The following is a 21925-nucleotide window of genomic DNA, read 5'->3' on the forward strand; positions in this document are numbered from 1 at the left end:
ATGAGGTCTCCACACAGCCTTCTCTTCTCCAGGCTGAACAGCCCCAACTTCCTCAGCCTGTCTTCATACAGGAGGTGCTCCAGTCCCCTGATCATCCTCGTGGTCCTTCTCTGGACTTGTTCCAACAGTTCCATGTCCTTTTTATGTTGAGGACACCAGAACTGCACACAATACTCCAGGTGAGGTCTCACAAGAGCAGAGGGGCACGATCACCTCCTTCGACCTTCTGGTCACAGAATCCCAAGGGTTGGAAGGGACCTCAGAAGATCATCTAGTCCAACCCCCCTGCAAGAACAGGGTAACCTAGAGTACATCACACAGGAACTTGTCCAGGCAGGCCTTGAATATCTCCAATGTAGGAGACTCCACAACCCCCCTGGGCAACCTGTTCCAGTGCTCTGTCACTCTCACAGTAAAGAAATTTTTCCTGATGTTCACGTGGAACCTCCTATGCTCCAGTTTACACCCATTGCCCCTTGTCCTGTCACTGGACATCACTGAAAAAACCTAGCTCCATCATCCTTTTGACGCAGCCCAGGATACAGTTGGCTTTCTGGGCTGCAAGCGCACACTGCCTGCTCATGTTCATTTTCTCATCAACCAACACCCCCAAGTCCTTCTCCGCAGGGCTGCTCTGAATCTCTTCTCTGCCCAACCTGCAGCTGTGCCTGGGATTGCTCCGATCCAGGTGTAGGACCTTGCACTTGGCATGGTTAAAATTCATGATGTTGGCATCAGCCCACCTCACAAGTGTGTCAAGGTCCCTCTGGATGACATTCCTTCCCTCCAGCCTATCAGCTGAACCACACAGCTTGGTGTCATCGGCGAACTTGCTGAGGGCGCACTCAATCCCACTGTCCATGTCAGCGACAAAGATGTTGAACAAGACCGGTCCCAACACCGATCCCTGAGGGTCATCACTCATTACTGGTCTCCAGCCATTGACCACAACTCTTTGTGTGGGGCCAGCCAGCCAGCTCCTTATCCACCGAGTGGTCCATCCATCAAATTGATGTCGCTCCAATTTAGAGACAAGGATATCGTGTGGGACAGTGTCAAACACTTTACACAAGTCCAGGTAGATGACATCAACTGCTCTACCCCTGTCCATCAGTTCCGTAACCCCATCATAGAAGGCCACCAAGTTGGTCAGGCAGGATTTCCCCTTAGTGAAGCCATGCTGGCTGTCACCATGCACCTTGTTGTTTTTCATGTGCCTTAACATGCCATCCAGGAGAATCTGCTCCAAGATTTTGCCAGGCACAGAGGTGAGACTGACTGGTCTGTAATTCCCCAGGTCATCCATTTTCCCCTTCTTGAAAATGGGGGTTATATTTCCCTTTTTCCAGTCATCGGGAACTTCACCTGACTGCCATGATTTCTCAAATAAGATGGCCAGCGGCTTCGTAACTTCATTCACCAGCTCCTTCAGGACCCACGGATGGATCTCATCAGGACCCACGGACTTGTGCACGTTCAGGTTCTTAAGATGGTCTCAAACCAGTTCCTCTCCTACAGTGGGCCCAAGGTCTTCATTCTCACAGTCCCTGCATCTGCCTTCCAAGACTTGGGTGGTTTGGTCAGAGCCTTTGCCAGTGAAGACCGAGGCAAAGAAGTCATTCAGAACCTCAGCCTTCTCCAAATCCTGTGTAGCCAGTTCTCCTGAGAGCTTCCTGAGGGGGCCTACATTCTCCCTAGTCTGTTTTTTATTTGCTATGTACCTGTAGAATCCCTTCCTGTTATCCTTAATACCTCTAGCTAAGTTTAATTCTAACTGGGCCTTAGCTTTCCTAACCTGGTCCCTAGCTTCCCAGACAACATCCCTGTACTCTTCCCATGCCACCTGTCCTTGCTTCCACTTATTATAAGCCTCTTTTTTCATTTGAATTTTCCTCAGGAGCTCCTTATCCATCCAAGGAGGTCTCCTGGCCCTCCTGCTGCACTTCCTTCTGGTTGGGATGCAACACTCCTGAGCTTGTAGCAGGTGAACCTTGAATATCAACCAAGAGTCTTGGGCCCCCCTGCCCTCTAGGGCTGTATCCCACGGAACCTTCCTAAGCAGGTTCCTGAAGAGGCCAAAGTCTGCTCTTTTGAAGTCCAGTGCAGTGAGCTTGCTGCACGCTCTTCTCACTGTCCTGAGGATCTCAAATTCGAGCATCTCATGATCGCTGCATCCAAGGCTGCCCTGGAGAGTCACATCCCCAGCTCCCAGACAGCTCCGGAGCACAGTGCTCCCTGCTGCCTTGCTCAAGGTCCACAAGTTTAGTGGAGACTCCCAGCTTTTCTCTCCTCTGCAGCCCAGACTGGAGCTGGAGGAGGAGGCTGCTCTCCCACACTGCTCCGTGGAGAGCACATAGCTCTTTCTCTCCAGCAAAGGCTGATTTGTTCCAAGGGCAGACTCACCAGCCCAGAGTAAGCCTGTTGCCTGCTCCACAGGTCCTGTCTCATGCAAAACAAGAGCTTACTAATTGCATATTTGTCCTTCAAATGCCCCCTGCCTAAACTAAACAGACAGCTTGAGTGTCCATCTAGTGCTGGCACTGCTGCCTGGCAGAGGGCTCACAGTTTGAAGCCTGGCAACTTCTGTGCAATGCCACCTAAGCAGCAATAAGACCAGAAGAAGGCTTTTCCCCCTGGACACTATATATAGTAACTGGAAACTATTTATACAGGTTTAACAAGGACTTGTGAGCCAGAAGCAAGCTGTAACTTGAAGGAAAACTAGCTAGCTGGGGCAATGAGAAAGGACTGAAGGGGAGCTGGGGAAACTCCATATTCATGCACAGGATACATGCCTCCCCTTGAAACACTGGTGACAGTGTCCTGGACCACACTCAGCTGGAAAAAGTGCCCCTGCAGGTGATCACTCCCAGGAAGATCCAAGATCACCTCCAGTATTACATGCTGCATTATGCATTGCCCCAAGGCTACCAAGGAACAACTTCATAGCCACAAGCCTGGTGCATGTGTCACGGTCTTGCACAGTTATAGCATCACCCTCCCATGAGATGTCTGCTGTAGGGTGTCCCACACCTCATGTTACGGGCGTACTCACCGAGGGTGACAAGGAATCGATCATCCTGAGAGAATGCCATGGCTTGCACTTGGGTCTCATGGTGGAAGAGACTTGCTGTGCAAAGCCCATCTGGGACGTTCCAGACGCAGATCTGACAATAGGAGTCTCCATCCCTCTTTCCTGAGGCAGAGGCAAGAACCTAACAGAACAATATGTTGTCACTGAAACCTTGGTAAGTAATTAGAGATACTTTGTTAGTCTTAGAAACAATTAGTCTCAAATTAAAGTGATGTTTGGCACATGGAAAATCCTGTGAGAACAACTGTCAGCTGATGGCAGGAGGGAATGGACCATCACCAGGAGGGAGGGAGCAGCCTTTAATGTCACTACTGAGCCAGAACAAGGGATGAGGCTCCAATATTGGAACAGGCTTCCCAGGAAAGTGGTGGAATCATCATCCCTGGAAGTGTTCAAAAACCATGTAGATGAGGTGACATGGTTTAGTGGTGGCCTTGGCAGTGCTGGGGAATGGTTGGACTTGATCTTCAAGGTCTTTTCCAACCTGGTTGATTCTATGATTCTTTGAAAACCATTCATTGCATTTCCATAATCCCAGGTCTCCACACAGAAGGAGGAACAGACAAACAGGCTTTAAGCCTGTAACATTCCATTATCCCAAAGCGACATGGACAAAACCCAGCCTGGGGTAGCAGAAGTTTCTCCTACCTGGGCATCATGGCTGACAGTGAGTGTGGAGATCTCCTCTGCGTGGCCAAGCCAGTGATTCTGTGATCCCGAGTGCAGGTCTTCCACCACGATGATGCAGCCACAGGTGTAAGCGAAGAAGCCTTGCGGAGGAGGAAATGGGATGTTTTCACGTAAAGGCTTCACATACAGCACCCACTACCTCACAATTCAGTTAAATTCTGGGTTTTGCTAAGAGGTAAAAGCTGACTGTGTAGAAACACAGCATGTTAGCATCCTGCCCATCAGGTTGGGGGTGGAGTAAAATCTCCCTTCCCCTAACCTGAGCAAAGCTGCTGGGCATCCCTCCAGCCTACAGGAAGGAGGAAAGATGGTCTTAGTGAAAGCTTTCCCTTCTGCTCTATCCACTCAACAACTGAAGCCTGACCTGCCTGTCTCAGCTAACATTTGCCAGTAGCAAAGGATCCCACACTGGTCTGGGCTGGCAGGGACCATAAAGCTCATCCAGCTCCAACCCCCTGCCACGGGCAGGGACATCTTCCACCAGACCAGGTTGCTCCAAGCCCCGTCCAACCTTACCTTGAACACTGCCAGGGATGGGGCAGCCACAGCTTCTCTGGGCACCCTGCGCCAGCACCTCAGCACCCTCACAGGGAAAAACTTCTGCCTAAGATAAAATCTAAGTATCCCCTTGTTTAACTTGAATCCATTCCTCATTGTCCTGCCACTACATGTCCTTTTAAAAAGGACCTCTCCAGATTTCTTGTCGGCCCCCTCAGGGTATTGAAAGCCTGCAATAAGGTCTCCCCTTCTCCAGGCTGAACAGAGCAGAATGAGAATCATAGAATAGTTTGGGTGGAAAGGACCTTCAAAGGTCACCTAGTCCAACCCCCCTGCAATGAGCAGGGACATCTTCAACTAGATCAGGTTGCCCAGAACCACATCCAGTCTGACTTTGAACCTCTCAAGGACTGTGCATCCACCACCTCTCTGGGCAACATGTGCCAGTGTTTCACAGACTGGTTTGGATTGGAAGGGACCTTAAAGATCATCCAGTTCCAATCCTGTTACTGCATTTTAGTAATGCGAAGAACCTCTGTGTTAAAGCAAAGATCCCAACCCAAAAGCTAGAAGATCATAACCTGGAACAGTGCACATGTCTCCCACCCCTCCAGAGCCTTCCTGGTGTACCTGTGTCTGGGTTCCACACCATATTCCCTCTGCCATTCCCATTGTAGCCGATCACTGCTTTCAGCTTCAAGACCTCACTGCCAGTTGGAGGAGGTAAGAAACTCTGCAAGAAAAATAGACATTGGTTTAAAATAAGCTCTAGAGGAATGGTCCAGGCAGGTGCATTCAACACCCACATGAGAAAAAGCCTGAGTGCAAGCACACACACACATTGTCCTACACACAACACCCAAATTCATGCCAGCACTCACAGCATTCAGGTTCAACACATCAACAGATGAGTACCAAAGCACACTTACACATACAAAAGGGAGACTGCACCAGCAAAACCAGGCACAGGTGCTCTCAGATGAGGCACAAACGGCTGGCAGCAACTGATTAGCAGCTGCTAATCCTGCTGGCAAAGAGTTTGGTGGGTTTTGCTCACTTGGGGTGTAGACAGTGGGGAAGGGAAAGGCTGCTGGGTAGAGGGGCAGAGAAGCACAGTGAACAGCTGAGAGCTTAGGAAAAGGTTAAGTCTCTGTTTTATTATTGCTCTGTTTGTTCACAGAGCCAGAGCTGGGCTTTGCCCATCCTCCCCACGCTCAATGGTTGCCTTCCCCAGCCTGCTCTGCCAACGCATCTGCTCGCAAACACGGGTGTGAAATGAATCACTCCACTGCTCACTCGGCTTTCCCTTTCAATAGCACATGCCATTTGCATTTGTTTGGAATAAAAATGTATGCAGATTTTCTGAACGGAAAAAGAGTTGATCACAACTCACTTTCCACTAGTCTGGAAAGAGCCGCATGTAGAGGAGAAAGGGTAACTATCGTGAGGAGTTTGTAATAGAGCATCAGGCCCAGGAGTACACTTCACAAACTGCTTTCAAACAGAATAAACCAGAAATAGTTTGGAAAACCCACCTATCCCAGCCCCAAAATGCGCATTCACCACCTGCCCAGGTACAATTCTCACCTTGGGAAGCACTGATGCCTTGAAGCAAGGAGTGAAATGCCGGTAGGAATCTGGGCGCACGGAGCACTGGGGTTTGGGGTTTGTGGTCTGCTTTCTGGGTTCTGCCACACAGAGAATTAAACAGTTGTTACCTCTGGGATGCTGCTACTCAAGAACGATTTGGGAGCAGCACCTAGGCTGTGGCTTGTGAGCTGCTCACATGCTGTGTATGTACCCAAACGCAAACACAGACAGGGGTAGACTGGATGGTGCAGCCCTGAGGAGAAGGACTTGGGGGTGCTGGTCGATGAGCAGCTTCCTATGACCCAGCTTCAGTGAGCACTTGAGCCCAGAACTCCCCTGTGTGCTGGGCTGCACCCCCAGAGCATGAGCAGCACGAGAGGGAGGGGATTCTCCCCTCTGCTGCGGTCTGGGGAGAACCCCCCTGCAGTCCTGATCCAGCTCTGGGGCAACAGCACAAGAGGGAAGTGGAGCTGTTGGAGAGAGTCCAGAAGAGGCCACGGAGATGCTGCAAGGGCTGGAGCAGCTCTGCTCTGGAGCCAGGCTGAGAGAGCTGGGCTGGTTCAGCCTGGAGAAGAGAAGGTTCCTTAAGGGGAGGCCTTAGAGCAGCTCCAATGCCTAAAGGGGCTGCAAGAAAGCTGGAGAGGGGCTTTGGACAAGGGCCTGTAGGGACAGGCCAAGGGGGAATGGCTTTAACCTGACAGAGAGGAGATTGAGATGAGCTCTTAGGCAGAAGTTCTTCCCTGTGAGGGTGCTGAGGCACTGGCACAGGGTGCCCAGAGAAGCTGTGGCTGCCCCATCCCTGGCAGTGTTCAAGGCCAGGCTGGATGGGGCTTGGAGCAACCTGGTCTAGTGGAAGGTGACCCTGCCCATGGCAGGGGGTTGGAACTGGATGAACTTTAAGGTCCCTCCATCCTGAACCAGTCTGGTATTCTATGTGTGTACATACACACACACAAGGCAGAAATCAGACTGCAGCATCGGATGTGCTCCTACACAATTGGCTGTAGGAAAAGCACCAGCTTTCCAGGAGTTAACAAGGAACCTCCATTGCCACCCATCACCCTGCTCAGCCACGCCACACTGCAACCAGCCTCTGGGCATCCATGCTGTGTCTGTCCCCTGGACATTGCTGTGAAAGCATAAGCCACTCTGCTAGAAAGACATCCTTGATAGAAGAAGTAGAGGCACAGTTTTGTGTTGAAGCTTTCCAACAGCTCCTGCCTGCTCTGGCAGGGGGCCACCAACTGCTGAAGCTTTGGGGCTGTACATCTATTAATAGAGACATGGAGAGCTTTAACAGAACATGCCACTTAGAGATGATATTGGCTCCAAGCTGAACAGGTGCTTCTGGTGTGCCTAGAAGCAATAGTAGGGAAAGAGCCAGAATAAACAAGCAGTCTTGGGGACTAGCATGAGCTTCTCTCAATACTGATTCCTCTTGGTAAATCACACACAAAGGGAAAGCCCCAGAGCTGCTGCCCTTCACCTCACAACTCTGAGCACGTGTCCAGGTCTATCTGTACCATATCAATGCTCTTTATTTTTCAGGGATAGACCAAGCTGCCTGTGCATACTGTGTCCCAAAGGGGTCATGCTCTGTACAAGATGGCAATACCTCTGACTTACCACTTGCCAATGTTCCAGGAGACTTCGACCTCTCCTGCCTCTCTTTGGGCCTCACCACAATGAGCTCCTCATTCCTCACTGGTTCCACCACAAGGACTGACGCATCTTTGTCTCCATTCGCCACCATCTGGCTGCTGCCTGGCAAATCTGCTTCCTCCTCTTTGTCTGACTCGGAAAAGATACCTGGTGGGAGGAGAGAGCCACCGTGTCCTTCAGGACCGCTTCATGTGTGAACAACCCTTTGATTTCTGCCAGTGTCATCCTCCTGCTATGTGTAACAGTCCATCTGTTCACGTGGAGGTCAAAGAAGACATTTCCTACTGGGTATGTCAAACAAGGTATTTACTGTAGCCCTCACAGAAGCTTGTGCCAGCAGCTTAGTGCATGGAGGAGAGCAGAGGATAAAGCAGTGCTGAAGTCCAACACCTGTGGCTGGCTTTATCCAGCTTAGGGAAAAAAAAGCACAGCCTGGTCTGTCAACCTGCAGGAAGGGGATCATGGGCAGGGATGGCTCCAGGGATACTGCTCAACTACACAAGGAGTTTTTCCTAAAAGAAGATTATTTTTCCCCTTTCCTGCAAGCATCTCTTCTTACTTTGACATCCTGTTTGGTGGACAGAGCTGACATCCAGACACGGTGGTGAGGACAGCAATGGAAGAGGCACTGCCTGCCGAGGCGTCTCAGAGGCATCCTTCAGCATCTCAGAGCTGCCTTCTGTGAAAATAAAAGGTTTTGTACAATTTCCTTCATCCCCGATTCCCTCATGATCTTGGGCTGATCAATGATGATACCTCCAAGCTCATTTCTCCAGCTTCCTCCTATATGAGAGAAGCCATTTTTCCTCTGCTCTTCAAGAAAGAATCATAGAATCAACTATGTTGGAAAAGACCTTTAAGATCAAGTCCAACCTTTACCCCAAGACTGCCAAGACCACCAGTAAAACATGTCACTAAAGAGAGGGATGGAAAGAGGGAGGGGAACAATGAGGGCAGGGAAAAAGAAGACAGAAGAGATGGAGGCAGGGAAAGACAGAAGGCAAAAGCTGAAAGACCTAACAGAAAACCCAGAGCAGCTCTGCTCAGAACATGCCCTCCCTGGCAGACTCCTACTGAGAGGTGCTAGTTAGAGACCATCCTTTGGGGCTAATTAGCTGGTTACCCCCCCCCCCCCACTGCTGTGTAAATCCCTAAGGGAAGGAATAATAAAACCCCAACCCCTACCCTCTGCCATGATGAGCAGTGGTGGAAGAGCTGCCAGTGTCAACTCATGGGAGGAGACAAACTCACCTGGTCCCAGCAGCGGAACAGACTCAGAGGAATGAAGCCTGGAAAAGGCAGGAGAGTGGCATTACACCAAGTGAGGATGGGGCAGGGGAGTAAAGGGAGGCAGGGGAAGACTCTGCCCAGCACTGAGCACTTACCCAGTCGGTGGTGATCTCTCCTCAGGCAGAGCTAGGAAATCCCATAGGAAGATGGCATCTCCAACACTGATGACATGCCGCTGGTCTGGGGTGAAGGCAACCTGGCGCACTGGCTCTGAGTGCCCAATGTACACCTGGGAGAGAACACATACTGAACTTCAGCACCACCCTGTCCTATCAGCATGGTGGTTACTCCACTCCGTGCCCTCACAGCCAGTGTCTACACAGCTCAGCAGATCCTCTCAGAGGCCAGCAACACACCTGCAAGTGCTCAGACCTAGGGTTGATGAACCTAGGATTGACCGTCCTCACACACATCTGGAGAAGCAAGCAGGAGCTGAAACCCCCCAAGATCTAAAACTAGCTCTCAATAGCTACAGGAACACTGGGCAAGACATTTTCTTCTCTGGGTGGCTCTGTTCCTAGCACAGAGATCACACCTACATCTCGTTCACAGAGGGTCTCATTAAGCTCGGTGCTTTGGCAGCCCAGCCTGTGCTTGGTGCCAAGTGTTATTACAACATAGGAATAGGGCTTCATAGAATCCCAGACTGGTTTGGGTTGGAAGGGACCTTAAAGCTCATCCAGTTCCAAACCCCTGCCACAGGCAGGGACACCTTCCACTAGACCAGGTTGCTCCAAGCCCCATCTGACCTGGCCTTGAACACTGCCAGGGATGGGGCAGCCACAGCTTCTCTGGGCACCCTGTGCCAGTGCCTCAGCACCCTCACAGGGAAGAGCTTCTGCCTAAGAGCTCATCTCAATCTCCCCTCTGTCAGGTTAAAGCCATTCCCCCTTGTCCTTTCCCTACAGGTCCTTGTCCAAAGCCCCTCTCCAGCTTTCTTGCAGCCCCTTTAGGCACTGGAAGCTTCTCTAAGGTCTCCCCTTAAGGAGCCTTCTCCTCTCCAGGCTGAACAAGCCCAGCTCTCTCAGCCTGGCTCCAGAGTAGAGCTGCTCCAGCTGTGCAAACAGGGACACTGGGCCCACAGAGGGGGCTGCTCTCTTCCCCAGGGGTTCAGAAATGCAACAGCAACCCCCTTCCCTCCCTTTGTGGGCGGTACCTGGAAGTTGATATTGGAGTGCATCTGATAGTCCCACACCTTGATGACTTTGTCACCAGCAGTGAGCAGGTACCTGCCATCCTTGCTCAGCGCCAAGGAAGAACAGGACACTTTGTGCACGGGAGACACCTGAGGACAAGAAACACCGCCAGCAGCATTAAGCTAACTTACATCCTTACTTATGCTTCAGCAAGAAGGCAGGAATGCAACAAGACTGAAAACAAGCTCAGGCTCATCCTGAGCATGACCGCACCAGGATGGCTACAGGCTTGCCAACTCCTGTGTTTCTTTGAAGCCTGTGAACTCTAAAATGAGCTCTTCTCTCATTTCCCCCTGCTACAGTGACATAACATTCCCAAGGCTTCTGTGACACAAGACCTCAGTGCATGAATTTCTCAGTGTCCTACCTCTCGCACCAGTCGTCCCGTTTTTGCATCAAGCACAAGGATTTTATTGGAAGAAGTGGCCACCAGGAGCTCGCCTCGAGGCACAGGAGCAAAGCAGACTCCCACTGCAGAGTCCAAGGCTGTGCTGTTCAAATCGAGGGTGCTGATGTCCACCCTCAGCAGCTGTCAAACAAGGAGATCCTGAACAAATACTGGAGGAAATACTGCAGAAGCCTCAGAATTGCTCTCGTGGCTCCCCCAGCACGAGGCTATGGAACCCCCCCAGACCCTTCCCTTCCCCCCAGTGAGGGGCTACAGGATCCAGGCAATGTCCCTCCTGCCCAGGACAGCAGCTCACAAAGAGAAGTTGGAGCTGACAGTCTACACAACACTTCTTCAAATTATCTTTCTAGAGGGGATTGAAGCTGGAGAAGAAACCTTCACAGAATCATAGAATGGTTTGGGTTGGAAGGGACCTTAAAGACCACCTAGTTCCAAACCCCTGCCATGGAGGGGGTTGACTTTGTTGTTTCTGTCTCACAGAATGGAAAACCAACCTCACTGTAAGCACCCTGAGGAAGTGTCTGGTGTGCAGGAAGGGCCCTCTCCAAAACTGCTGGTGCCCAAAGCCCTCGATCCATCCCATCTGATGCAGCCCATGGGAACTGCCTTTCCTGCTCACAGCACTCTGCAGCCCGTGCTGTCCTCCCACCCTCTCCCAGGATGAGGGGAGCCCGCTGGGTACCTCATCCAGCGAGCAGGCCTCCATCACAGTCACAACGTACTTGGAGGGTCCCACGAAGGCGAGAAGATGGCTGTCCCCACTGACCACCAGCACATCCGCACTGCTCCCAGTGTCCAGGGCCACCACATTGCCTGGGGGCCACAGCCAGAGAAAGTGAAGAGAGGAGCAAAGCCCACGCTGCAGCCAGCTCACCCTGTGATGGTGCTGCTGATCCTGCAGCTTCTCCTGCCTCTCAATCAGCCCTGGGTTAATGTTCTGGCCTCAGAAAGAAGCAATCTCTGTTGTAGAAGATACTACACATTTTATCTGCAACACTCAAAGTTGCAGACCTCAAAGACAAGGTCTAGAGTCATGGCTCATCGCCTGACTGTGTGGTGCTTTCAAGGATAGCAGAACAAAGTCAAGGGAATAAAATGGATTTTAGTGTTTCTTTTTTAATGTTACAAGAAACTATGAATGCGAGGTCTTAGCTGTGGCCTGGGTGTCTGAACCCTGTGTGGAATGAAATCAGTGCCCAACCTCTGTGCTGATGTCAGCCCAGTGGGCAGAAAGACCCAAAGGTCTAAAACTCACCAAAATCACAGCAATCCTTGGTTTTTATTCCACTGCCACTGTTCTGTCCCTGGAACATGGCCAGGCAGTGAACAGGGTTTCAGAGCAGAGTCAACGTGCGAAGGTCCAGCTGCAGCACTGACGCCAAACTTGGGTGATTTATCTCTCCAAGCCCCTATTCCTTCTCACCTATTTCAAGAACACTTTTCTTGGGGCAGGATCCCCCTCTTTGTACAATAATGGAACTCCCTTTCCCTGCCCAAGGTGTATTAAACGTGACATTAACATTTCCAAACTGCCTTGCCCCTGTACTGCTTCCCCTGCCTGGAGCTCTCCACCTTCTCTGATCATTGGCACAGCTGAAGGCAGGATTAGGGAAATGATCCAGTTTAAACAAACTGTACATCCACAGGATAGAAGGATTCAGGGCTTGGGCATGAACAAGTCTCTGTTATTCCAGCTTGTTCATGAAATCATAATGCCAAGCAAGTGGAGAGTGTTTGAATCAGGAGGGGTAGGGAAGGGGTGGCAGTCACAAGGGTTTGCTCACACATTAACACAAATGTCACAGTTCAGAAGATTCATCAGAAAAGCTCTCTGAGTCAGGTTTGGTTTTGGTGCTAGGATGTCTGTGCTCATAAAAGAAGAAAGACAACCCACAGCCCCAGAGTCTTACCCAGGACTCGCAAGACGTGGCTTTTCTGTGCCATGCAGCTGTAAAGAGCCAGACTTCCCTGCAAACAGGAGCTGAACATGAAATTGCCATCTGGAGAGAAGGTCAGCCCAGTGATAACAGTGCGGTGCTGTCTGAAAGAAGGTGGAAAACATAAAACAGGGGTGGGGAAAGAACAAACCAACTGTCAGAAAACAGGAGCAATGTTGAGCACAACATGCTGAAGAACCCAGGAGAACAAAGCAATTGGGGGCAGGACCCCACCATGCTCATGCCTGCAGCAGCTCAGGTCAATCAACACTCAAACTTCATGGAAAACTGAGCAGCAAGCTCAGGACTCCAGCCGTCCATGGGATGTGCTTCCTCTCCCTCTGGACCAGACTGCTTCCCATGCTACGCCTTGCAAGGGCTCCCTCTTCAGCTGCTCTCTAGGACAAGCTTTTCCTAATGTGGGTCAACTGTCCACTGGGATGCCATAAAAAAAGCCCTCAGAGCCTTCCCAGGTTGGACTTTTCCCACCCAGAGCAGGCCACCTCTGCCTGAACACCACTCAGCTGGTACATGAGCATTGTCAAGCCCAAGAAAAGCACTTTCCCACCTCCATGATTATCACTGTGGCTCTTGCCAGGACAGCCCTTACTTGTGCTCCACCAGCAGACTGGAGGTGGCCAGGCTGAAGGTCCACACCATTCCGTTGTCAAAGCCACAGGCCAGCATCTGCTGGGTAGGGTGAAAGGCCACAGCACATGGTGTTCCTTCTGCAGCTGTGAAGTCGTACAGCTGTGGGGAAGAGACACACCACAGGCATGAAGCTGGATAAAGCTCAACTAAACAGCCTCAGACCTCCACCATAAGCATGTCTTACAACAGAAATCTGGACCTGCCTGGATGGATCTGAAGCCCAGTGAAGTCCTGGCATCTAGATAAAACCCTTGGTTATTATGCCTTGTTGAAAAGCAATATTCTACATGAAATCTGGGCTATTTACAAGGGCCTGTAGGGACAGGACTATGGGGAATGGCTTTAACCTGACAGAGGGGAGACTGAGATGAGCTCTTAGGCAGAAGTTCTTCCCTGTGAGGGTGCTGAGGCGCTGGCACAGGTTGCCCAGAGAAGCTGTGGCTGCCCCATTCCTGGCAGTGTTCAAGGCCAGGTTGGATGGGGCTGGGAGCAACCCGGTCTAGTGGAAGGTGTCCCTGCCAATGGCAGGGGTTTGGAACTGGATGAGCTTTAAGGTCTCTTCCAGCACAAACCTGTCTGTGATTCAAAAGATGGAGGAAATGGAAATACTGTTGTTTAACAAAACCTTCAGGAGCTAAGGCCAAACTATGCATTAAGCTAAACCTCTCAGAATTCCATTATTCCAAACTATTTCTTGCCCATGCCCCTTATGCTTCAGGGAGGACATTTAAGGGCTCTTGAACTGTGGAGCTTTGGTAACTGGACCAAACGGAGACCAGGAAGACTATTAATACATATAAGACACCTTCCAAGTCTCATCTGGCCCACCTGCTGCATGGAGACGAGGTCCCAAACCCGGATGGTGCTGTCCCGAGACACCGTTGCCATCCACTTCCAAACCCCCTCCATGGAGAATGCCAGAATGGAGTCCTCATGAGAGCGCATGAGGGTGTTGGAGTCCCAGGACTGGAGATCCAGGTAGCCTAGGTACCCAGCAGCTGTCGTGCACAAGATTCTGCGGCCATCCGGGCTGATGCACACACTGCTCACCGGAGCCTCTTGCTCTAGGGAGAGACCCAGGAGTCAGCAACCCCCCCTGGAAAAGGAGCAGGAGCAGCTGGAACACAGCTACCAAGGCAGATTCACATTCAGTAATGAGCATCCCACCATCTGAAGACTGGATGCTTGCAGGCTTGAGTTAAGTGATAAATTAGTGTCTGCCCCCTAGAAGTCCCCGGACTCTGCTGTGATGGTGATTGTTTCAAGAATTGTGAAGAACTGCTTGATTTCTCCCCTAATTTTCCACAGACAGATGAGCCATAGGTACAAGGGTGCAGAAATGAAGACAGAGTGCCTGTGCTCACCCAGGAGATCCTGCCTTTCTCCTTTAAGTTACAAGAATGAACATCAATAAGGCTTGTTGGAGTAGGAGACTTCCAAGCCAGTCACCCCTACTGACAGCAAGCACAAAAGATGCTTGAGAATTGCTTTAGGAGAGAGACTGAGCTCCTAAGAATAGCTTTAGGAGACATGGCAGTGGATCTCTGGCTTCACAGCAGCAGGCTGAAAGAGATGTAGAGCTCAGAAGCTCTCAGCTCTACTCACCTGCCTCTGCGACAACAGCCGAGAAGTCCAGTGGCCACAGCCGCAGGTAGCCATCTTCTGAACCCGTGGCACAGAAGTGTGAGGAGATGCTAATGCTGTTTATAGCAATCCCAGCACCTGAAAAACAAAAAACAACAGCACCTTGTACAGTCAGAACAAGAAAACTAAGACTGACGGTTGCTCCATCCCAGAACAGTCCAACAGTCCACCTGTACCAGCACCAGAACCCTCAGAAGCAGCAGCACCCAGGAATCCCACAACTGACTCACAACAAAGGCTGAAGAGTCTGAACAGCCCCTCTCAGGACTCACACCATGTCTAGTCCCTCTCCTTTTCCAGCACTGCTCTTTCCCATAAGCAGTGAGTGCTTGAGCCCAGAACTCCCCCCATGTGCTGGGCTGCATCCCCAGAGCATGAGCAGCAGGAGAGGGAGGGGATCTTCCCCCTCTGCTGTGCTCTGGGGAGGACCCCCCGCAGCCCTGATCTGGGGCAACAGCACAAGAGGGAAGTGGAGCTGTTGGAGCGAGTCCAGAAGAGGTCACAGATGCTGCAAGGGCTGGAGCAGCTCTGCTCTGGAGCCAGGCTGAGAGAGCTGGGCTGGTTCAGCCTGGAGAAGAGAAGGCTCCTTAAGGGGAGACCTTAGAAAAGCTTCCAGTGCCTAAAGGGGCTCCAAGAAAGCTGGAGAGGGGCTTTGGACAAGGGCCTGCAGGGACAGGACAAGGGGGAATGGCTTTAACCTGACAGAGGGGAGACTGAGATGAGCTCTTAGGCAGAAGCTCTTCCCTGTGAGGGTGCTGAGGCGCTGGCACAGGGTGCCCAGAGAAGCTGTGGCTGCCCCATCCCTGGCAGTGTTCAAGGCCAGGTTGGATGGGGCTGGGAGCAACCTGGTCTAGTGGAAGGTGTCCCTGCCCATGGCAGGGGGGTGGAACTGGATGATCTTAAGGTCCATACAAACCAGTCTGGGATTCTGTGATTCCAAAACTGTGGGTTTGATTTAGGTATAAAGTTCACTGGTCAAAGCACTGGCGAAAGCCAGCACTGGTAGCAGGAAGACACCCAAGGACATCGTTTCATCTCCTCTTGGGTGCTTTCTCACCCATGAAGCGAGAACCACAGTTACACGCATCTCAAAGGGGCTTGCCCTACATTAATCAGCTCAATTTGCCAAAGCAAACTGGGCACTAGGTTTTGAGATATGAGAGCAATACCACTTGAAAGTGAATTCTTCCTGCTGTTAAAAATCAGTGGAAGAGCTGAAAGCTGCAAAGCTTTGTACACAGCAACAAAGACTTCCCAAACACTCTGCACAGGCTGACTAGTGAGAAACATCCCCAAATTCATCTTTTTTTAGTGGGCTGCTTAGCTCTTTTTCCATCTCTACATTAAGACTCCCATCAGCAAATTAAGACTTTTTCATGTTTCTAAAAGTGGTGTTTCTCTGAAAGTGCAATCAGCATTTTAGATGCCAAAATTCTTTCTTAAAATGATACTTTGCTGTATTAAGGATTATCTGAGGTACTTAAGAAGCAAATAGCTACAAATGCTCTAATTGACCCAAAATAACCCTTAGCAGTAGGTAAACCACTGGTTTATTTTACCAGGGAGGTGAGGTCGTGTCTGCCCCAGATGATGGTGGGCTGCTCCCGGCTGGTCCCTCCTCCCTGTAGATGCTCCTACCTGACTTGTCTAGCCGCTGGCAGTCCCGGAGTGGCGCAGGCAGCAGCTGCAGTGCGCTCCTCACACTCACGTTCTGGTAGTCCACCTCCAAGATGTGGCCACTCTTGCTGCAGACAAAGCTGTAGAGGAGAAAGATCCCTGCTCTGGCACTTAAGCTCCACTTAACCAGGATTAAAAGGGGCTGTGTCAGCGTGGTTTAGTAAAAACCCAGCTTGGTTTAGCCATTCAACTGCCTGATGGAAAGCAATTCTGGTTCATGGCAATGTAATTAGTCAACCAGGTCCAAGGGCAAATCTACAACCAAGGGCTTCCCACTCTATTCCCTGTCCTTTTGAAAGGTTAATTAAAAAAAACAGCTAAAAGCTCGGCATAGATCTCAGAAAGGAACCTCTCTGCCACAGGACACGGCACCAGGGAAGACAGGGCCAGCTGAGCTGACAGCTCTGCTTGTGGAATGGTGTGTGGCAGCAACAAAGGTCTGGCTTTGATGATTAAAATAAAACAAGGGGGAAAAAAGCATGTATCTGTCTGTATGCAAGAGGCTATGCACCACACTGCCAAGAGAAAGCAAAACACAGGCATCAGGTGGGGGAGAAATTCATTAAATATGGCAAAACATCAGTACAGAACCACAGAATCATGGAATGGTTTGGGCTGGAAGAGACCTTAAAGCTCATCCAGTTCCAAGCCCCTGCCATGGGCAGGGACACCTTCTACTAAACCAGGTTGCTCCAAGCCCCATCCAACCTGGCCTTGAACACTACCAGGGATGGGGCAGCCACAGCTTCTCTGGGCAACCTGTGCCAGCACCTCAGCACCCTCACAGGGAAGAACTTCTGCCTAAGAGCTCATCTCAATCTCCCCTGCTTAAGTTTGAACCCATTCCCTTGTCCTATTGCTACAGTCCCTAATGAAGAGAATGGCAAGAGGAAAATCATGTTTCTTGGGCTGTTCTCAAGCAGTCAAATCTCTTTTGGGAAGCAACGTGAGCTGAACAGGAGAGAAGCTCTCCCAGCTCCAGGAGGCACCCGATTCTAGAGGGAAAATCCTGTGCTCATGCAGAGAATGCCAAGCATCCCTCCTTGCCAACAACCCCAGCGATTCCCTCAGCCCCTTACAACGTGTGGTCCTCGCGCTCCCGCTCAGCTGCGCATCCCTCTTGGAAGGCCAGGCCAGTGAACTCTAGGGAACGGTACTCGCCCAGGTCAACAGGACAGGAGCGCAGCACTCCACTCCGCACTCGCCACAGCCTGATGTTGTCCCAGCCACACGACACCATCCTGCCCAGGGAGAGGCTGCATGAGCACCAATAACCCTAACCCCAACGGCCACCAGTTACCAGTGAGGACTAAGAACAAGAACACAGCCCCATTCTACCCCCCAGGCTGCGACAGAACCAATGCTTTTGATTTATTTCCTTTGCATCCTACCTGGAATCATCAAAAGAAGTAATCTTCAAGGCCTGGATGTCCACATCTGTGTGTGCTTTGGCCAGCACAGCCACCTCTCCACCTTGGGTCACCTGAGCAGTGTTCCACACCACCACCATCTGAAGCAAGAAAAGATGCTGGAGAGGGACTCTTCATCAGGGACTGCAGTGATAGGACAAGGGGTGATGGGTTCAAACTAAAACAGAGGAAGTTCAGGTTAGATATAAGGAAGGTATATATACTGTGCAGGTGCTGAGGCACTGGCACAGGTTGCCCAGAGAAGCTGTGGCTGCCCCATGCCTTGCAGTGTCCAAGGCCAGGTTGGACGGGGCTTGGAGCAACCTGGTCTAGCGGAAGGTGTCCCTGCCCATGGCAGAGGGTTGGGACTGGATGATCTTAAAGCCCCTTCCAACCAAAACCAGTCTGAAATTCTGTGATTCTCTACTGGCAGAGTTGTTCAAACATGGAAACCTTGGCAGCAAGGGAGATTTCTGTCACACAGCTGACCAGCTGCACACACGGGAACGTCCCCAGAGCTGGAAACAAAGTACTGATAACAGAGTTGAAGCAGGGGAAATAAAACACCCTCACACAGAGGGTTCAGGACAGTCCAAGAGCTTTATAAAGCTTCATGGGAATATGCTTCTCTAGCATCCATAATTACAGGTTCTGAATCCCAGGCCTGCCTGGCAACAGGGATCAGACTTGGAAAGAAAATCCAGAAGAGTGGGAATTCTGGCTGCTGAAATACGAGATCTCTACCAGGCCTGAGCTGCTCTGTGGGAGCTGGAGGTAGCACAAGTCTGGCTGCACTGGCTCTCATAGGACTTTGCTCTGATGTGGGGTCACCTGTTCACATGCCCATCACGAGGGGCAAGTTTCCTTTTCCCAAAGGAAAGGGAGAGATTGGGAAAGAACTGTAGGTGATTTCATGCTCTGCATTCAGAATAGTGTTAAATCCACCTCAGAGGCTGGGGTGGGATGAAGCATCACCCTGGGAGAGGTGGTCCTGGCCAGCCCCCACCAAAGGCCACCCCATTCTCCCATCCTGTTTTCACCCTATAAGTCCCCCCTCCCCAGCTGCAGCTTGCCTGCTCCCATGCAGCACAGGGACCACTGCCACATGCTGGGACAAAATAAGGGAGCAGTGTTTGGTTTTCCTGCAGGCAGTACCTAGTGAGCAACAGCACAGCTAATTGCTGCTGGTGGTTAGTAACGGATCAGCGGATAAGAACAGTATCACTGATAAAGCAAACCCACAGTCCCATGAAACAATTTCATTTTTGACTGCTACACGTGGACTCTGCATCATCCCCCACCTACAGTGGTGTTTGGCAGCTTCAGTGCCCACCATCCCTCCCAGCAGTGATGCCTGTGAGGCTCAGGACCGAAAGATTAAACCTCACATCTTGCCCTAAATGCTATAAAAAACTCAAAGGATTTGGGACGCCAGTCAGTGTTGAACCTCCCATTTCAATTCCCACTCCTCCCCTCCATGCTTGCAAACCTTCCAGCTCAAAATGCCATACAAACATGTCACCCTCAGCCCAGTGGGCTGGAATGCTGTGGAGGCAACGGGTACAGGCAGAATCACACAGCTGCCTTCATTACCCCACCTGGGCTCCTTGCTGGGACCACACCAGGGAGAGAAACAGCCTCAGAGCTCAAACTGAGCTGATCCCTCAGGCTGCTCCCAAAAGGATTTGTTTGCTCGCTGCTAAGGAACACGTGTGTGAATGCTCACAAGCACCAAGCTGAAGGTAAGTGATTTCTAAGGAGGTAACGAGAAAAGGAACTCCCTCTGACTGCAGTGAAGAACACATCTAGGAAAGCCCAGAGCAGAGGTTTGTCTGCAAAATAACTACAGAATCCTGGCACTTGCTCACTCACAGGGCAAGGAAACCTCCAAACTCAAACTCCAGTTCTCACCGTTTTGCCATGCCCATCCTTTCCGACGCCGCACAGAACAGCTCCACTGTAGGAAAAGCTGCAAGAAGAGACATGGTGAAATGCAGCTCTTGGTACCCCAAGTGCATCTCAACAGGAAACAAAAGGAGACAAGTTGTGAGGATGAGGAGACAGCAAGACCTGAGGGATAAGCTCATGAGGGAGCTGGCAGCATATCAGCTGTTCCAGGCCGGTTGCCAGCAGGCTGAAGCAGAAGCTGTAATTCACCCCTCATTTATCACTCAGGAATAGCATGGGAAAGCTGCCATGCTCCAACGCCTTACCCACCCGAACACATTCCTGCACTCAGGCTGAAACCCACCTCAAGGACAAGAGGGAGTGGGCGTGGGTTTTGAACACGGAGAGGCAGCTTCCCCTTGGGAAGTCCCAGAGGCGCACGACGCTCCGGGGACCAGCCTGAGCGGAAGCCAGCAAGGTGCTGCTCCCATTGAAGGCCAGTGCTGACACCTGCAGGAAGCACCGGGATAGAGCTGCAACCGGGGGTACATCTGGGGTACATGGACAGTGCTGCCATGGGGCTTTGTAAGGACTTACACTCACCTTATCCGTGTGCCCAATGAAGAACCTCTGCTTCCTGGAGTGGATCTGCAGGGTCACGATGACCGCATGGCAGGGGTAGACCACTGCAGTGTTGTTTTGAGCCCACAGTGCCTGCAGGACCCAGACAGGAATGAAAGGGGTGCAGATCCTCCAGAGGTGCCCCAGGTCTTTGGGCTGGACCTGCAGGGATTTCTTCCCCAGGAGCTCTGCACGCGTGTGCGCATCCCATACGAGTATTATTCTAACTCACAATGGAAAACTAAGAGCCCAGCTAAAATCCTACTTCATTCAGTGGATTTATTGTACAATCACGTCTACTACATGAACAGCAGATATAAGGAAAAAGATGTTGTAACAGTCTTGAATGGACGAGCGGGACTGGAGGATCTACACCAACACGTTCACCAAGTTTGCAGAGAGGGATGCAAAGGTGCGTGTTGTCTGGTTTTGGCCATCTAGCAGGATGCTCAGCTGGTTTGTAATGCAAAGAGATGGGTTAAAACCAATTGAATTATAGATTAGATTGAGGATACAGGGATAGAGCCTGCTGCAATGGGAAGAAGTGGCTTATTTCTGGGTCTCTCTTAGTTAAAGGCTGCCATCAGATGCTCAGTCATCAACAGATGTATTTGTATTTGTGGTGTGAGCTCCTGAGGGCTGATAATGGGGTCAGCATTTGGACTTGATTTTGCTGTTCCCAGCCAGTGAGTGTTGATGACCTCCTGGTCACCAGTAAAATGAAATGTCATTCTGTCTCTGGAAAGGCTAAGGGTATCTTGAGACATGATAGTATGGATTTCCTGCAGCTGGTAAGGCAATAGCCTGCTCCTGTGCTCATATGGAGAGATCATCATCTCATAATAGGCTCCCATCCAACACTGAACAAAACCCGCTGTACTGTAATAAGAGAGGACATGGCTTTGCAAGCTGTCTGTGTGGGTCATTTATGGTTTAATCTCTTCTGAACCAGTGCCTGGAGGTTGAGGCTGTGGAGTAAGTGACCAGGAAGCAGAGCACTGGGATAACCAGCTCTGGTCAGAGAGAGTGACAGCTGGAACAGGTGTGGGGCTGCGCTGTGCCTTAGTGCTCCTCTCCTGCCCCCACAGCTGGTGTGTGGGCTGTTACCTACAGCTCAGTCCCATATATCCCCACACCGACGCTGCTGCCTTATCTCCTTGTCTGTTTGCCCTATTCCCCACTCCAGGCTTCCTCCATGTCATTGCCTTGCTCACATCATAGGATCAGAATGGTCTGGGTTGGAAGGGACCTTAAAGCTCATCCAGTTCCAACCCCTTGCCATGGGCAGGGACACCTTCCACTAGACCAGGTTGCTCCCAGCCCCATCTGACCTGGCCTTGAACACTGCCAGGGATGGGGCAGCCACAGCTTCTCTGGGCACCCTGTGCCAGTGCCTCAGCACCCTCACAGGGAAGAACTTCTGCCTAAGAGCTCATCTCAGTCTCCCCTCTGTTAGGTTAAAGCCATTCCCCCTTGTCCTGTCCTTACAGGCCCTTGTCCAAAGCCCCTCTCCAGGTTTCTTGCAGCCCCTTTAGGCACTGGAGCTGCTCTAAGGTCTCCCCTTAAGGAGTCTCCTCTTCTCCAGGCTGAACAAGCCCAGCTGTCTCAGTCTGATCGAGGTGGGTTGCATCATTTCCAAGGGATCCCATCTCTTCCCCAAAGGCTTGCTG

The 21925-nt window shown here is 51.2% G+C and overlaps 1 protein-coding gene across 1 annotated transcript in view; it reads right to left on the bottom strand.

Annotated features, from left to right (window-relative positions):
• The window catches only part of WDR90 (WD repeat domain 90), a 36932-nt gene that overhangs the window by 7953 nt on the left and 7054 nt on the right, over positions 1-21925 (bottom strand). The window contains exons 12-33 of the mRNA XM_061473709.1: positions 20238-20348; positions 19999-20144; positions 19659-19716; positions 17730-17848; positions 17418-17579; positions 16300-16418; positions 14623-14739; positions 13846-14081; positions 12977-13116; positions 12340-12470; positions 11112-11242; positions 10388-10549; positions 9981-10109; positions 8920-9053; positions 8786-8823; positions 8291-8347; positions 8094-8213; positions 7499-7681; positions 5870-5970; positions 4913-5015; positions 3743-3864; positions 3056-3215 (exon numbers count right to left, since the gene is read on the bottom strand). Of these exons, the coding sequence (XP_061329693.1) occupies positions 3056-3215; positions 3743-3864; positions 4913-5015; positions 5870-5970; positions 7499-7681; positions 8094-8213; positions 8291-8347; positions 8786-8823; positions 8920-9053; positions 9981-10109; positions 10388-10549; positions 11112-11242; positions 12340-12470; positions 12977-13116; positions 13846-14081; positions 14623-14739; positions 16300-16418; positions 17418-17579; positions 17730-17848; positions 19659-19716; positions 19999-20144; positions 20238-20348 (2779 nt within the window). The remainder of the gene's footprint in view (positions 1-3055; positions 3216-3742; positions 3865-4912; positions 5016-5869; positions 5971-7498; positions 7682-8093; positions 8214-8290; positions 8348-8785; positions 8824-8919; positions 9054-9980; positions 10110-10387; positions 10550-11111; positions 11243-12339; positions 12471-12976; positions 13117-13845; positions 14082-14622; positions 14740-16299; positions 16419-17417; positions 17580-17729; positions 17849-19658; positions 19717-19998; positions 20145-20237; positions 20349-21925) is intronic.

Source organism: Pezoporus flaviventris, unplaced genomic scaffold (genome assembly GCF_033815535.1).
Source record: "Pezoporus flaviventris isolate CSIRO_AGI_PZ_B2104156 unplaced genomic scaffold, CSIRO_AGI_Pfla_v1 ptg000078l, whole genome shotgun sequence".
NCBI classification, from domain to species: Eukaryota; Metazoa; Chordata; class Aves; order Psittaciformes; family Psittacidae; genus Pezoporus; species Pezoporus flaviventris.